This window comes from Nyctereutes procyonoides, unplaced genomic scaffold (genome assembly GCF_905146905.1).
Source record: "Nyctereutes procyonoides isolate TBG_1078 unplaced genomic scaffold, NYPRO_anot_genome, whole genome shotgun sequence".
Taxonomy (NCBI): domain Eukaryota; kingdom Metazoa; phylum Chordata; class Mammalia; order Carnivora; family Canidae; genus Nyctereutes; species Nyctereutes procyonoides.
The window spans coordinates 3,357,068-3,374,990 of NW_026575036.1; the positions used below are offsets into that span (position 1 = coordinate 3,357,068).

At 34.3% G+C, this 17,923-nt stretch overlaps 1 protein-coding gene across 2 annotated transcripts in view; it reads right to left on the reverse strand.

Moving 5' to 3' along the window:
* The window catches only part of PLCZ1 (phospholipase C zeta 1), a 148,574-nt gene that overhangs the window by 10,617 nt on the left and 120,034 nt on the right, over positions 1-17,923 (reverse strand). Inside the window, exons 3-9 of one of the 2 annotated variants that reach the window (XM_055318728.1) lie at positions 16,216-16,360; positions 12,358-12,507; positions 9,239-9,323; positions 9,088-9,160; positions 7,471-7,622; positions 3,658-3,774; positions 2,253-2,425 (exon numbers count right to left, since the gene is read on the reverse strand). In XM_055318728.1, coding sequence (XP_055174703.1) covers positions 2,253-2,425; positions 3,658-3,774; positions 7,471-7,622; positions 9,088-9,160; positions 9,239-9,323; positions 12,358-12,507; positions 16,216-16,360 — 895 coding nt within the window. Of the gene's footprint in view, positions 1-2,252; positions 2,426-3,657; positions 3,775-7,470; positions 7,623-9,087; positions 9,324-12,357; positions 12,508-16,215; positions 16,361-17,923 lie in introns of both variants that reach the window. The other variant, XM_055318727.1, reaches the window with a different exon arrangement.

A 17,923-nucleotide genomic window follows, 5' to 3' on the forward strand; every position in this document is an offset into this window, starting at 1 on the left:
AGGAGGAAAGGAAAAAAAAGAGAGGAAAGCCTCAGACACAAGGAGATTTGTGAGGAATAAGAGAGGACCATACAAAGTGGCTGATTCATCCCTTTATCTCACTAGAACAGCAACTACAATGACAAGATGAGGAGTTTAGAACAATGCAGCCTTTTGCATTTTTTCATTCATGCAAAAAGGCAACAGGGAGACACTGGTTCTGATGTAGAAAGATGTTGAAATACTACCCACCTTATAATGGCTGAAGAGATCAACAGAAATTTAAAAGGTACCAAAGAACATCACTGGAACTTAAAATATTAAAGTATACTTTCTAGCTTATATTATAACCAAAAGTAAAAGAACAAGTTACTAATCTTTTAAATTTTTGTATTAAAAAAATACAAAAAGAATGCCAAAGTTATAATAATATTTGCAAGGTAAGCTTAATGGTCAATATTTTGCTGGATCCTAGAAAGAGTGCCAACTAATTGATTTGGGGCTGCATCCAGAGCTGGAGGCAATGTCTACCTAGCTACCATATGCCTCTACCTTTAGAGTCACAAAATCCGGGGTGCCTGAGTGGCTCAGTTGGTTAAGCACCTGACTCTTGATTTTGGCTCAGATCAGGATCTCAGGTTTGTGGCGTGAAGCTCGACTGGGGCTTTATGCTTAGCATAGAGTCTGCTTTTCCCTCTTCCTCCCCACTCCCTGGCTTGTGCTATCTCTCTCAAATAAATAAGTAAAATCTTAAAAAAAAAAAAACAAAACAAAACTTTAGAGTCACAAAATCCCTAACAACCAAGAAAAAAGTCAGCTACATATTTCACTATTTTCTGCAGTGGCCTGGAACATTTCCGTCTCATTCAACTTTGCTCTACCCTCTCCATATTAATCTCTGGAAAACAGCAACATCTCTGAAATCTCCATCCTCAGCTGGGGCAAAAAGGCTAGGACCTGTACGGGATGAAAGTGGTCCCCAAGTCCTATGACCTCAGCACAGCAGAGGAAGGAGCTGAGAGTGGAAGACTTATGGGGTGTGCACTCTGGGTTGTAGCATTTCCTGCACCCTGATAGCCAGGGCACCAGAGCAGGGAAGCTCTCATCAGCCAGCAAGGCAGCAGCACTCCCCTTAGTCAGAACAGGAGACACAAAAGTCTTCACCAGGGGCAGCCATACAAGTACCAAAATTCCAGAGCAGAATCTGAGTTGGTTCATATGGTTCTAGGGGCAATGAGCTAAATAAAAAGAGGGACCAAAGAGTCCTACCTACCCAATATATTCCAAACCACAGGTACAGACACAATCTAAAATAGAATTACTTATAGCTAAGTGGAGAGAAAAAGCCAGAGGCTCTTCATAAGATTCGGGGGTATTCTAAAAAAGAAATAAATATAGCACGGGGGTTATAGAAGAATAAGAAAGTTTTCAAAAAAAATCTATATTATTGGAAACAATCTCTTTTATTTTCATAGCATCCATACTATGGGAAACAATAAATTTTAGACAACTACTTTTGATCCTAATAAAAATACACAGGATGTAATAAGATGGGAGAGAGGGGGGTGGTGGCAGGGGCAGGGTGCAAGGTAGGATAGAGACAGAAGTACAAAGGAAACAGTATGAGGTAAATAAAAACTGGAGAAGAGAAACTGATAATGCAGGAGAAAAATTCACATCTACATTAGAATCAGTGAAGAATTAAATTAAATACAGAGGAAAACCAATGGCAGGGAAAAAAAGAAAGTGATAAAGCTGATAGGAACTAGTAAACACGCAGGCAGATACTCAAGAAAAGCACATGGATAAATTTTTGTTTCTCAGTACTAATCAAAGAATATTCAGAGACAAGGAGCAAAAGTCCTGAACTGTGAAAGTCTAATTCTGTAGATTAATGAAAATCCAAGAGCTCCTAAAATTTCCTAGTAAAATTCTGTAAAGTTAAGGAGGAAGAGAGTAGCATATCCACAGGGTAACAAGTGGACTGAACTCCGGCTTCTCTATCACATACTAAAGGCCTAAAGACAATGGAAAAATATAGACTTCAGAAAGAGAAGCTTTCATCCTCAATATTTCTATTCATGCAAAAGTAAACAGAAAGATTTTTCAGATATGGAGAGGTACTGAAATACCACCCACCTATAATATCTAAAAAGAATAGCAGAAATTTAAAGGACATTACAGGAAATCAGTGGAACTCAAAATATTAATGCTGACTCTCTAGCTTATATAATAACCAAAAAAAAAAAAAAAGAAAAAGTTACTCATCTTACCCTTATTGTAAGTGTCACTGGATTACTGTATCTTGGTATTTTATTTGGACTAAACAGTGTTTTACTATCTCTTAGGAACTGTGGTTTCAAAATATATCCAGAACTACCATTATCCAAAAATTTCCCATTTTGAAGATCCATGGGTAGACCGGGGGTCTGGAAATTTAAGGCCACTGTGAGAAAAAAAGTATTTTGGTATTGTCAGGAAAGAGAGGGTACAGCTAAAGAAACACAGTTCAAAGATTTACTGAAATATAACCATGGATTTTATATGTCCAAGCATTTTAAGAGCAAGTGTCATTAGCCAATAATTCCTGATTTTTAGACATTCCTCCCTGCCATATGTAAATTACTGTATGAAGGTGAGTCTCAAAGTCTAACTTTTAAATTATTTTGTAATTTAAAGTTTGAGTTAAAAATCAAAATGACACACAGTATACATTACAAAATAGCAATGTACAGGTCAGATGATTTTCCGGAAACATGAGAATAGAGAAAATCAGTACACAAAATGCCAGAAGAAAAGACACCGAGTATATTTCAAACTTTCAGGTCCAAAGAGATATTGTTATCATTTGAAAGTGACAAATAATTGCTTAAATTATTTTAAATATTTTTTTATTTAAAAATTGCTTTTAAAATAATTGCTTTTAAATATAGCTTTTAAAATATTTTAATTGCTTTTAAAATATAGAGCAATAATTGCTTTTAAAATATAGAAGTCCCTCCTTATAGGTTGGCAATAATTGCTTTTAAAATATAGAAGTCCCTCCATATAGGTTGGCAAATAGCCACTATATCCTCCACTCCCCCCTCATCCCCTCACCCACCTATCCTAACCCCACTCTCTCCCTCCCTCCAAGGGGCCTGGTCACAATCCAGGGACAGAAGGGTTCACACCTGGTACCTGCTGACTGGTCAGTGTCTGTACTGTGAAAAACTAATCAATTTGGAATAGAGAGAGTCTAGTAAGGGCAAATAACATTGCTATGCATTCTCATTCACTTTTCAATACTGTGAATGCAGAAAGTGGTGTAAAGTATAAAAGGTAGAGGTCACTTGATTTAAAGAAGCTCTTAGCAAATCTTTTAAGCAAGGGAATTGATATTCACTGTCGTTGTAAATCCATTTTGATTTCTTTTTTCCCTTCCTACATTTCTTATGTTAACTCTTTATGAACCTAAGCTACATGCTCCTTACCCTTCCTTAGATTTACCCTCTGTGACCCATTTAGGAATAACTTCAGATCTTGAAACCAATAATTCATCATTGCCTGACCCCAAAACACCTAGGGCCCCCGCAAATAATCTACTTGGGAAGCTCTTTTCATAAATCTTTCATTAATTCACAAAATGAACCTATTTTATCTTATTTTTGCAGAAACTCAACATTCTATAAAACATACCCATTTGACAACCTATATTCCAAAATTCTTGAGGATTGAAATTAGAGGAGTCTGCTCTTGTTGCTTTGGGATAAATTCTGGTAATGAACTTCATGGTGTGAAGAATAAACTCGTGGGCTAAAAAAAAAATGTATATATATATATATATTAGAACACTGCAAAAGATTTCAAATAAATTCAATAAACTGCTATGCTTCTATATATTATTCTATAATCGTCTCAATACTTTTGATACGTATGTTTTAGCAAAAATATTTGTAATTAATGGTAATCAAAATAAATCCATGCCTTTGACAGTATAATACACTGTTATTGAGAAGCAAATAATTTTTTATTACACAATTTAATGTATACCATTCACTTGATGTAAAAAAGGTTAAATAATATACTTCTGTTTTTCACACCCCAATTAATCTCACTTTGACATAAATATATATGGGAATATGTAAAAATATATATTTGGGAATATATAAAATTCCCAAATAAAATGCATCCATTTTTTAAAACAAAAATTGTATCTTTCTCCACTTTGTCTTTTTTTTTACTTTGGTTTTCGTATTAGGGCAGAATCATATGTAAGTCATATAAAGATATATAATGCCATCCAAATTAACCCAGTGAATAGCCAACAGATTCTCAGGGTTGAAAGGCAACCTTAAAAACATTCAGTTCAGCTGCCTAACTTCCTAACTACCACAGCATCTTCCCTCAAAGTTCCTTCAATCTCTGCATCTCTCCATTGAAAGAGAACTTGCAAACTCCCAGAACAACAGTACCCCCCTGATCTGTGATTTTTTTCTAGTGATCTAAGTGACCTACAGTCAACCAGGATCTAAAGCAGATGATCCTACTTCGGACAAATCACCAGAACGTATCTAGTACCTTAACAATGCATTGCAATGCGTGTATCATTCACCTCATCTCATCTCATCACGTAGGCATTTTATCATCTCCCCTCATCACAAGAAGAAGGGTACGTACAGTACAATAAGATGTTTGAGAGAGACTATATTCACATAACTTTCATTACAACATCTTGTTATTATTGTTCTGTTTCATTATTAGTGTTGTGAATCTTTGTGCCTAATTTATAAATTCAACTTTATCACAGATATGTATGTATAGTGAAAAACAGAGCATATATAGGGTTCAGCACTCCACAGTGTCAGGCATCCACTGGGGGTCTTGGAATGTATCTCCTCTGGATCAGGCGGACTACTGTAGTTCTGAGTATTTCAAATGTTTTTCTTTACTGAGATAAGGTCTGTACTTAGAGTGTACTACACATCACTTACACAGACTCTGTTTCTATTTTTTTTATGTTTCTACTTACATATTTTTATAAGTTTCTATTTATATATGTTCTATTTAAGTTGCTTGAGATTCAAAACTAATTTATATCCTTTACCACTGGACACCCTTCAAATTTTTGAACATAGGTTTCATGTTTTTCCAAGGCTTTTATTCCTTCACTAAGCAGATCCTGTTCCCACAACTACTCCTGCTACTATGGTGACCAGTATTGGGAGAAATGGTTAATGCCTGTCGCCCACTATATTTGCTGGTCAAACTGGAATGGAATCGCTGCCGCCCTTATCCCACATACTATTCTTTAGGAAGCATTGTCAAGTAAAACTTTAAAATTACTGATGTTAATAATTATAATTAACTTTATCAGCTCTCAAGTATAGAAGTTATGCACTCCTTGAGAGAAAGTTTATTTTGAAGCTACTCATGTATAAATGCACCATGTGTGTCCAACTACCATGATTCCTTATCCAGCCCTAAATAAGATGCTAATCTTTTGGTAAAATGTATACTCTTCTGGATCTTAATTTTTCCTATCTACAAAGTGATAAACATGAATGATTACTAAAGACCCTTAACATAATATGATCTTGTTACTTCTGAAATTGGCCTTTAGAAATTAAACATGCTACATTATTATAAATGCAATTTATGTTCATTTTAGATAAATGAGAAATTTAAATAAGAAAAAATAAGAAATAAAACTATATAATCTCATCACTCAATTAATAACCAGGTAACCTCTTGCTATATTCTTTCCACTCCATTGTCATAGGTGTATTTTTTAATTGAATAATTTGTTTCCTTTTTTAAACTTCCATTTTTTTACTTAAAAATAACATGAAAAAATCATTCCATTTCAATAACATTCACCTACTACATTATTTTTAAGTGATTGAAAAGTATCCACACATATGAAAAGTCGTTTCTGATCTTTATGCATTGTAAATTTAGTGACCTTTAAGTTTTTAATAATGATGGACATTCTTGGAGTACACCTTCATCCACATCATTAATTATTTATTATTGGCTTTTGGTGCAAGGAAAATTTCTGTACTCTTTCCAAAGAGATGGTGATGTTACATTTTATGCCTCTGCTCAGAACTGCCCAGTCCCTTTACAAATTTTGAGCAAGTGTCTAATACAATAAGAGTAAGAGAATTATAACTACTTTTGCTGTGCCTAGAGGTCTTATTACCTTGAACAACAACAAAACCATTCAATAGCTTGAAAGAATAGAGGCTAGCAAAGTAGGTCATCCAAATTCAATACTCACTGCAAGAAATATATTTTATATCCCACCCAACACACAATATACACAGATGCTTGTTTCACAATATAATACTCTAGTTGAATCTCTATGATTCTAGTCCAGTCCAGTCTATTCCATTCTATTCTACTCTATTATTTTAACTGTAGTTGAGACCTACTGAATTGGTTTTTGTCATAATCTAGAGTTTAAAAAACAAACAAAAGGACCCTAAAATATTTAGAGTCAGTTTGAAGAGATGATCTGAAGTATACCTCAAAACCCTTGGGCACCAGTGGCCAGCCCTAAGAGGTTAACCATCAAATACATCAGAATCCACATTTCCAAGAAGCCAACAGCTTTTTTGAGTCAGTTGCAGGTACTGATTTCCTTGCCATGGTGTTTCGACACAGGATGGTAGGTTGCTTTTTTTTGGGGGGGGGGGTAGGTTGCATTTTTAAAGAAAGATTTGGAGAGTCCCTTACCTACCGAGTTAATTACTCATTCTTTTTTTTAAAGTTGAGGTTATTCCCCATCATTCAAGTTTGAAAAAAGGGTTGGGTCTGCTTCCCATTCTCTTTCCAAGGCCTAGCTGCATCCTGGACTCTAGCAAACAGGATAATCCACCTCAGGTTCAGAATCAGAAGACAGTTAAAAGATGTGGAGACAAATGGTACAACTGCAGACATGCAGGGACAGTGCGCATTCTGCACAGCCATGTAGCAGCCTGACCTGGCTGTCATGTCCTCCTTCTCCCCCACCTTGGATCTAGTCTCTAGGTCTATTTAATTGTCTACCTCAGGTGCATGCTGACTCCACAAAGTTCACCATGGCTCCGTTCTCTCTACCATGAGCCTTCATCATCTCTTCCCTACAGGGCCTCACCTTTACACTACTATCAAAGGCATCCTTCAGAAACACATAGGGGATGATATGACTCCTGAGATTTCAATCCTGCTCACCTTTGTCACTTACCACTCTCCTCTATAAACTGCTCATCAGAGCCCCGCCCACCCAAGTTTCCACACTGGACATTCTCAAAGAAAATTTCATGACCTAAAGAAATTAGTTAAACAAGTTCTGTGAAATCACTTGTTGTGACCTGAGGCATATTGTCTTTTTTAAAATTACATTAAATATGTTGGCATTTTATGAGAATATAGTTTTTATAAATGTCATTGACCAATCTTGACACCTTAGCAGTGCATAAAAGTTTTTTAAACACTTCATCTGTTGGAATCATAAGAATTATTTACCTTTCAACTTTGAAAGTTTTCGAGCCTCTGTCTCCCCAATGGAATTAGTTTCATTAAATTGCTGATATAGCCTTGAATGCTGAAAGCTTCTGAACTTCTCAGCTTTGGTATAAATGACAAGATCAGATAGGGCCATAGCCACTTTTACCTTTGTGGTATAAAAATAAAATGCAGGAATTTCATATTTTTTGCACTAATCATCTGAAAAATTCCTTTTCCAATAAAGAAAACATGCTTTCAGATCAATTACATTAGTCTTTTCATAATATTTTCTCCTCAAAAGCCATTTGGAAGGTGTTAATGTAATTATTTTTCATGATGATAGTATTTAATGTTAACATGAGACAGGATACATCTAAAATCCCAACTAATATAATAAGTATTGAAGATGGCAATTATTACTAATTCCTTTTTCCCAAAGATATCAATTTATTTTCATGAATTTGATAACTTTAGGATATTTAGTCATGAGTAAGTAAATGCCCAGGGTAATCAAACATCTGGGAATAATTTCTGCTATACAGTATACATTTGATCTTTCACATGCCAGCATCTACATCCTCTACACTTCTGTTAGCACCTTCCCAAGTTTTGTTTTTGGGAAAATATTCCTTGCTCAAGCTCAATCCATGGGCTTGATAATATGGCTCGGACCTCGATAATCAGAGATTTGCAGTCCCCTAGCCATGGCAATTGACTCTGGGATGTGCACACACCTGGATTGTAGCCAGTGCACATAAAAGTTTGCTTGGTCATCTGAGAGACAAGTAGGTTTCCATTGGATGTGAGCCTAAAAGCATATAAAGCTAATGCTTCGTGAAGTCTTGCACCAATGTAGAGAAAGTGGATCCAAAGTTGGAGAAAGAAAGTTCTGTGGACTTTGCTTGAGACATTATACCATGTCATTCCTGAAATTTGAATCCCTTTCCCTGAACTTTTCATTGATGTGGGCCAATTAACTAATTCACGATTTACTTAAACCAGTTGAATTAGTTTTATGTCACTTGTAATTCAAGATAACCTTCTTTTGTCATGCCAACTTTCATACTTACAATACTATATATTGTAACAATAATTTTCTTGTCTCTGCTAGTATGGTCTCCTTGAAGGCAGAAATACTTTGCTTGTATTTTGAACATTGCAAAATGCCTATTACATAAAAATACATAATATTGGACCATTGAGAAAACATTATAAACAGCCAAGGGCACCTGGGTGCTTCAATCAATTAGGTGTCTGACTCTATTTCATCTCCTGGGTCATGATCTCCTGGGTCATGAGATCAAGCGCCTGTGTGCTCTGTGCTCAGCCAGAGGCTGCTGGAGATTCTCTCCTCTCTCACTCTGTCCTTCCCCCAACTTGTGCATTCACACATGCATTCTCTCTCTCAAATTAATGAATTTTAAAACAGATAATGCAAGAGAAGATATAACTTTAAAATTTTCTCTTCCCATGTTAATTTTTTCCAAACAAGTTTTAAATGATAGACTAGAATTTTTATAAGGAGGAAAAAGAATTTTCCTTCCAAAAAAAAAAAAAAAAGAAAATGCTTAATTCTCCACAGTAAGAAAACAAAACAACTTTTCAATCACTTGTAAGATTTTCACAAAGTATCATCTCACCCTCCTTCTCTTGAAGAGTGGTAATCCAGCTGCACTTATTGTCTCTGATTCCTTTTCTGAATCGTCTTCTAAAACAGCCAATGCTTTTGATTCTTTGATTTCTTCGTCCACGTCTTGATCTACCTCTTCATATTCCTCTACCTGACCATGCTTATCAGAACCTTTTCTTTCACGGGTTTCCCTTAAGGATCCTATTTTCTTGTTTCTAACTAATACTTTGAATTTTAATGCCTACAGAAATGATTTGAAAGAGAGATACAATTACACATTTAGAGGGAAGTTTGCATTTTAACAGTCATTGAAAAGTCTTTCACCATGTTTTCAGTTATCCCACAGTAGTAAAATATGTAAGAATGCCCTCTTTTTCCATACCCCTATAATACCTTAACAGAAACCAGTTATATTATAGTATTGACCAAAATTCACCCCAAAATCAGCCTGTTATGATTGGGACTTACTCTGGCTCCATTTCTTTTACATTCCACAAATTGCTACCATTTTAAGAAATTGGCTTACATGAAAATTATATGTACACACATACTGTACATATTTTATATAATTTATATATTTGTATACATTTATATATATGTAAAAATGCTTGCAATGCTATAAAAGTTAGAATGTTACAACTTCTGGCAGCAAATGCTTCAGATCATCACTCTGTTATCCAACATGAAAAAATATTAAATGAGATCAGGTATTTAAAAATGTCTATTGTAATGTTTGACACCTAAAATGGACTAAATTTAAATTAAATATTTGTAAGTCTTCTTCATATTTTAACTGCATTGGCCACAAGCATCATCAAATTAATATTTCCTGTCCATCAAAACTTAAAGCATAACAAAATTCACCAGCAGTGTCAGTCATTCTAAATCCAAAGATTTCCAGTTCCCTTCTTCCCCTTATTTATCCCTGTCCTTTTCAACTATTAAATTAATTTACAGTATATTGTTTTTAAGAAGGCTCCATCCCCAATGTGGAGAGATACATGCTCTCTACTGATTGAGGCAGCCAAGAGCCCCTATTAATGTACTTATTAAAATATCTGCTAAGTTTTATGTATAATGCTGCAGAAATCTGGATTATGAAAAAAAAGTTCTTTTCTTCAAGGAGCTTTGAGTTGTCCCTTCACTTTGCTATCCCAGGTACCCATTCAAGTTACTCCATCACCTTAGACCTTCTATTACTATGGTCCTTATATTACTTTCTAATGTAGAGTTTTTCCAAAATGCACTATGCAAACACATGTATCAAAAGCATCACCTGGGCTCAATCAGTTAAGCATCTGACTCTTGATTTCAGGTCAGATCATGACCTCTGGGTAGTAAGCCATGACCTCTGTTGGGCTCCACACTGAGCAGGGAGTCTGCTTGAGATTCTCTCTCTCTCTCTCTCTCTCTCTCTCTCTCTCTCTCTGTCCCTCCCAACTTGTTTTATCTCTCATTCTTTCCAAAATAAATAAATAAATAAATAAATAAATAAATAAATAAATAACTCTTTTTTTAAAGCATCATCTGGAGTTCTTATTAAGAAATAGGTTCTTGGCAAAAAAAATAAAAAATAAAAAAATAAAAAAATAAAAAAATAAAAAAAAGAAATAGGTTCTTGGGATCTACTTCAAAATTAAAGAATCAGAATCTTGAGTTGTAGAGCTGGAATTATGCCTCTTTAACAAGACTCTAGGCAATTCTTTTTACTCCAGTGACTGAGTGAGATATGAGAAAATGACCTTATCTCTAATTCCTCTACTCATTGGAAAGCATCTCCTTACTTTGGTATAGAAACAAAAACATTAATGAAAACTACATATCTGGATTCTAGAAAGTTGTTTATAAATAATAGGAGGATGGGTCCTATTCTTAGAAAGCTACAAATTATCATAATTTCTTGAATTAGACCATTAGACTAAACCTTAGATTACATCTTTGATTAAATCTTTGATGATATGTTTCCAGCACTTTGCACAAGGTCTTTATTTAATATTTCTTTTCTATCATAATTGAGCATTTAGTCGTGAGAATTCTTACGGGGTGAAAGAGTCAGTTTTTCCATCTGTTCAATTTTTTTTGTACATTTCAATGCTATCATGAGTTCTATACTTCTTATCACCAGTGTTACAACTGTCACCTTTAAATTTTCCACTCTTCTAAATAAGATAAAGAAAATACTCAAATATTACAGAAATACTACTCTACATACCAAAATGATGACATGTCAAAACTAAACTATTTGTTGTTAGACAATGCCATCATGCCATGCAAAAAAAAAAAAAAGTTTGCCTATCCTCTGATGAAATTTGGGGTGAGGAGAACAGACTGGCAGGGGAACTAAGGACTCGCCCAAGAAGAATGAGGAAAACCTAAAAAAATGTGGTATTTCCGTGTTTCAAGGAAAGGAAGGAGCCTTCCCAGCATTGAACATTCTGAAGGAAAGAAGTCAGATGGTGACTGAAATAAGTCTGTTAGAATTTACTAGTAGCAAAGTCTCTGATGAGAATGAGACACTTACTGAGGAGCAGCTGGAAGACAAAGCTCATTAGGTTGTGAGATGAGAAAGTGGAAATTTAGGTTGAAACAGAGAATAATAAAGAAATAGCTGAAGAGAGATCAAAATCATGAGGCTAGGGTGCAGGCACTTTTTTAAACCAAGTACTTGAAGTTAAGTTGAGGATGGAGGAAGGCCCATAAGAGTTAGAGGAATTAAAAAGAGCAGATTTAAAGGAGGAGGATGCACCTGGGTGACACAGTTAGTTAAGCATCCAACTCTTGGTTTCCACTCAGGCTTGTGAGATTACTCAGCACAATCTGCTTAAGATTCTCTCTTCCTCTCCTTCTGCCTCCTCTCAGCTCTCTCCCACTCAAATAAATAAATAGATAAATAAATAAGTCTTTTTTAAAAAAAGGGAAACCTACCACCCAGATGCTAAGGAATTGGACACAATCTTTCTTAGGCTTTGCCTATAAAACATATCAAATTCCTGTGCCTTAATATTAACTGACTTAAAATTTTGGACTCATAGGGTATGACACACAATAAAAAATGTAACTTTTTACATATATCTCTCTATATTCTTTTTTATCAAAATGTATTTACCCAAATGCTCATTGGAACATTTCCCAGGCAACACATTGCAAAGATACACCTCTATAAACAATCAAAACTAAGCACTTTCATTGATCTGTAACCCAGTTTTATGGATCAATATAATAGTGACATGCTTTTTCTTTTTTTATTAACCTGAGCCTCTCAGACAAAATGTTACCTCTGGTGAAGGTAGTTTGTCTGGAAAATCATCAAGCATATCAGAAAGCAAGGTATCTCCAAAAACAGACTGCAAAATGTCTGCCATCACTTCTTGTTGGGAAGGAGAGCAGTGATTTTCTAAAGAGAGCACCACTGGATAGTCAGATGCCTAAAAAATTAACCATTACAATGGTTATTGATCAGAACTCCTCAATAATTTTAATGCAATTAATAGAAGCAGTTAATCTATTTTAAAACTTACATTCAATGTTTCTGTACTTTTGCAAAATAAGTATTCTTTAAACTGAAAGTACTTTTGAGTTTGACATAACAGGGAGCATTAAATCTGTATAAAAAGGAAGATTATTACTATTTATACTAGAAATATAGGAAACAACTGAAGCATCCAACAGAAGATATTTGTTTAAGTAAATTCTGTCCATTTAAAGGAATGATAAAAACCTGATAAGGAGGAGGTAGAGCTACATATATTACTATATTATAGAAAATTATCTATAATATAGTCTTATGAGGAAAAAACAAGTTGCCAAGGAGTATAATTCTACATTTTAATGTTTTATGCATGTATATTTGCTTATCAGATATTCTTATTTAGATATTTTTCAATGTGAAAGAAAAACTTTAACATGGATAAGATAGAGGAGATGTTAATTTTCTAACTTTTTAGTTCCAAATCCTATAATCTAAAACTCATGGCATTATAATTAGAAAAAAAAAGATAAAGATACAATAATAAAAAGAATCTATTAAGTAAAGATGGCTTTACAAAGATATTCTCTGTCCTTTGTCACCACTGTAAATTTGAAATATGCCACAAAACAGAAAAACAACACTCATTTTAGGGCCTCATTCAAAATTATTTTCTTTATTTTGTTTCCTATATACTTATCAGGGCACAAATGTACCAACTTATAAACAAACCAAGGTCTGGTGCATTATTACAGCCTTCGAATAGGAGATACAATATTATGCCTTTTTAATGTATAAGTATATTAGTGTCTTGTGACTGCTGAAGCAATTGACCACAAACTTGGTTGCTTGAAACAACAGAAATTTATTCTTTCATAATTCTAGGGGCCAAACTTTGAAAATCAGTTTCACTGGCTAAAATCAAGGGAGCAGCAGGCTCTAAGGGAAATCTATTCCTTGCCTCTTACAGCTTCTGGTCGTTGCCAACATTCATTAGCTTGTGGCCATATCACTCCAATCTCTACCCCTCATCTTCATTTTGTCTCCTCTTCTGTATGGCATTTGGGCTCACCCAGCTAATCCAGGATAATCTCCTGATCTCAAGGTCCTTGATTTCATCCATCTGCAAAGACTCTTTTCCCAAATAAAGTAATATTTACAGGTTCCAGGAATTAGAACCTTCCTGGGCCCTTATTCAGCCTACTATAATAACCTAATATATACTCATATATATGTATATATGTATATATATATATGACTCAGTTTAATATCAAGAAATCAGCATAAAAATCTTTCTCAAATATAAAAAGTGATTTTGAGACTAGACAAAGTGATGGCCAGCATACAGATTCCTCAATTATCCCCTGACACTTATTAGGGAAAGCTCTTTTTTTTTTTTTTTTTTTTTTTTTTTTTTTTTTTTTTTTTTTTGGTCCTCTTTGATCCTTGGCCCCACCTTCAGGGAAGGAGTCCAATTGTCTTTTATCCACTGCCACACTAAAGTAGGTGTTGAGTGGCTTGCTTTCCTTAATGCTAGGCAACTTTTGCAGCTCACTTCTTGACCAAGGGTTGTCTTAATGCTCACTTAAGAGTCATGCTTATGTTTTATTTTGCTATGTTGGTATTGTGTTGTGTTTTTGGCAATGTAATACCCTTAAAATGTTAGACTCCCTATATGCATCCTTTTAGTTAGGTTACATGTACCAGTCACTATATCTAAAGTTTTTTCCTAGTCATAATTATCATGTCTATTTTATTTTACTGCTCTGTTCCCCGAATTAATGGTGATTATCTTGAGTAGAAATTTCAACTTTTAGTCCAACCTTTGCTACAAAACTGAGTCCCCTGGATCAGCTGAAAAGTCTCATTGAGTCTTCGTTGCTTCAAAGAACTTTTTTCATTCCATCTCTTTCTCTTTAAGTCTTAGAAGCTATAAGGGTTTCCATCCTTGCAAAGCTTTTGAATTTTAAGACTGCTTCTATTTTCTCAGGTATCCATCCTGAATGATGTGAAAGGATTTGCTATGCAAATACTTGGTAAGAGTATTTCAGATAAAGAGAATAGGGAGGGCAAGGGCTTTGAAATGAGTCTGAAAACAGTAAAGAGGCCAGAATGGCCATGTGAAAAATGGAGAGATGAGTAGAAGTTGGAGGTAACAGAAAACAGGTTAGACATGGATTTTAGTTTGTATTTTTAGTGGGACTGAAGGTTTTGAGAAGGGGAGTGACATGATTTGACTTACCAAAAGGTAACCCTGGCTGAAACATTGAGATGAAATTGCAGGGGAACCAGGAGAGAAGCAGGAAGATTGAATAAGAAGCCATTGCAAAAACCCAAGTGAGAAGTGAAGGTATTTGCCCAGGACAATGACAGTGAGCATGGAGAGAAGGGGTTAATTCAACATATATTTTGTAAGTAGACCCAAGAGGATTTGCTAATGAACTTATTGAAGGATCGGAGATAAACAAAGGGAGGAGAGTTAAAGTTGACTACAACGATTTAAGCTTGAACACAGGAGTTACCCATAACTGAGATGGGGAAGACCATGGGAAGAGCAGGCCTGCAAGGAAGAGGAGTATCTTGAGCTCAGTTCTAAACATGTTAAGTTAAATACACTAGTTAAAAATGCAAGAGGAGATGTCCAATATGTCCTTATCTATGTTGGTATAGAATTCAAGGGCAAGATATAAATTTAGAAATCATCAGAAATTAGACATTTAAGAGAATCAATGCCATATATCAATGTTTTATACTAAAAGAAATTTTTCATATTTTATATGTATATTTTATACATTTTTAGTATTTTATACTCTCAAATAATAGAGCAGCTTATTTAAATTTGTTATTTTTAAGTTATGTTTATATTCATAGATATTGTATTGACCTACTTAGGAGAACTTTAGGTTTATCAAATTTGTATGTTTAATTTATTAGATATACATTGTTTAAATACTCAGTGAGATTTTGTTAAATCTCTTCAATGCCACTGTGATTGAAATACTTAAGAAATCAAACATACTAACTTTACAAAAACAATTTAAAATGTCCAAAAGTGCTTTACAAGTCACATTTGTAGCTAGAATCAAGTATTTTTCTAAACTTAATGGTAAAACTCATTCAATTTATAGACTAGGATTTGTAGGCTGAATTTAGAAGCTCTCAAAAGAACTAGATCTTTGAATCTGTGACTTTAGTAAATCCAACAATAACTTTAAAATCCAAGTAAACTTCTAAACATTCTTTGTTGTATGGCTAGCTGCCATCATAGTCATAAAAACTGTCAACAATCTATATAATACACTTTTGGCATATTTTATGTCTTGAAAGTAAAGTAGTTGAATATTGCTAAAATATTTACTACTATATATACCAGTAATTCTTAAACGTTTTTGGCTATAACTCACAGTAAGAAATATATTTTGCATTGTAACAAAATACACACACACATTCTATATATGTTATATAACTAAACAGAAAGTTCCCTGAAACATTCATCTTACTACTTGAGATTAACTTTGATAGATCTACCTTTAATTATATCCTACATATCATAACACACAATTTGAAATATCACTAATCTAAACTAAAGCCAAGCATTATAGGATTTTGAAGCAAGTAAATTATATTGTGTTTAAATAACTATAATTTAACAAAGATACGCACGTACTATGAATGCATATTTGTGTATTGCTTGGATAACAGTTTTAAACAGAAGCTTGCTGGTGAGTGTATAACCATGGTATACGACAGGTTCATTTTGTGATCCATCCCAGCAGTCAATTTCCAGACAACGGCATCCTTTCACAAGGGCACTAGTAAAATTTAAGCAAAATAAATTGTCATTTCTGGATCATTAAAAATATATGCCATAGTGTCAAAATATCCCAAAGACTATTTGTGATTTTGCAATAAATGTATTATCAAATCCATAATAAAGACAAGTTGTGTTGAACTGAACACACTTTTCTTTTTTCTTTGAGCACAGCTTGACATGAAAGTAATCTGTGCCATCCACATTTCCAGCATCCCCAAGATAGTGCAATGTGCAGTGCTGTGGACTCTGAAGCCTGCAATTTCTCCCTATCCCTTATGCTATAATTTCTACAAGGGAAGGAACTAAAATTTCAGTCTCATAAAAAATGTTTGTTATCTATAAGAAAAAAAATGGGAGTTATAGGGACGTAAGAAAAGTGGAAGGCAGACAGATGTGAACTCCTAAAATACAATCTTGGAAGAGAGACTGAATGAAAAGAGGGCTGACTTGAGACATCAGGATCTTAGAATTGACAGCCATGATTCAGGGAATAGATCAAAGAAGCCCCCTACCATACTTGAAGGTATATTTCCCATTGAAAACCAAATTAACTTTTGTTTTCCAAGAAGTATATCAACTTATCCCACTGTCTCTAGGCCAGTAGTTTTTAGTCACAATTTTGCCTCCTGGGGGACGTTCGGCAATGTCTGGAGACACTTTTGGTTGCCACAACTGGGAATGGAAAGGAGATTTACAACTGGCATCTAAAGGGTAGAGGCCAGAGTTACTGCTAAACATTCTACCATGCACAGCAAAGAATGATCTGACATCAAATGTGAAGATTTGAAAAATCCTGCCTTAAGCCATAATAGGAAAAGAGAGCATGGTACCAGCACCAGGTACTTGAGAGAAAATCAGCAGTTCTTCCAAACAGAAACACAGAATATCAAAGAAACCATATCAGAAAATAAACCATTTAGATCTAATACTTCTTGGGGGATCAAATTTAGTCAACTTTCTAAGATGACTCAAGCAATATTTAGATAGGGGTATTAACTGAGAAAAGATAAAACAATTATAATCCCAAAACCCAGGTGCTGAATTCAGAAAACAAGGAGACCTAATGCTCCTTTGGCTCCTTTGGGAATAATATGAATGAAAGGGGAGGGAACCCCAGGAGGTAGAGTATTAGGGAGGAAGAAAATTTCATCTATTTTGGATGCTTCACCAAAACAATGCTATATATATATATATATATATATATATATATATATATATATATATATATATATTTAGTTTCTCTGAGGTTTGTTTTTTTAAGACCATTTTTGTTTTCCTTTTCTAAATGCACATGACTTTATTTGGGTATATAGTGATGCACTAAAATGTAAAATTTAAGAGTTTTTTTTTTAGTCTGTTTGTCCTTGTATTGGAGAAATGACCTAGCATGCTCTTCTAAGAAAATTTTGTTTTCCCATCAATTTTTCCAAGGGTGAATAAGCTGACTATCTAATTTATGTACAAGTCCTAAACTGGGTTATATTTGTAGAATTCAAAATAAATGTATTTCTCATCTGTGGATTTATTTATGTATTTAGATTTTAAATTGGAGAAGCAATAT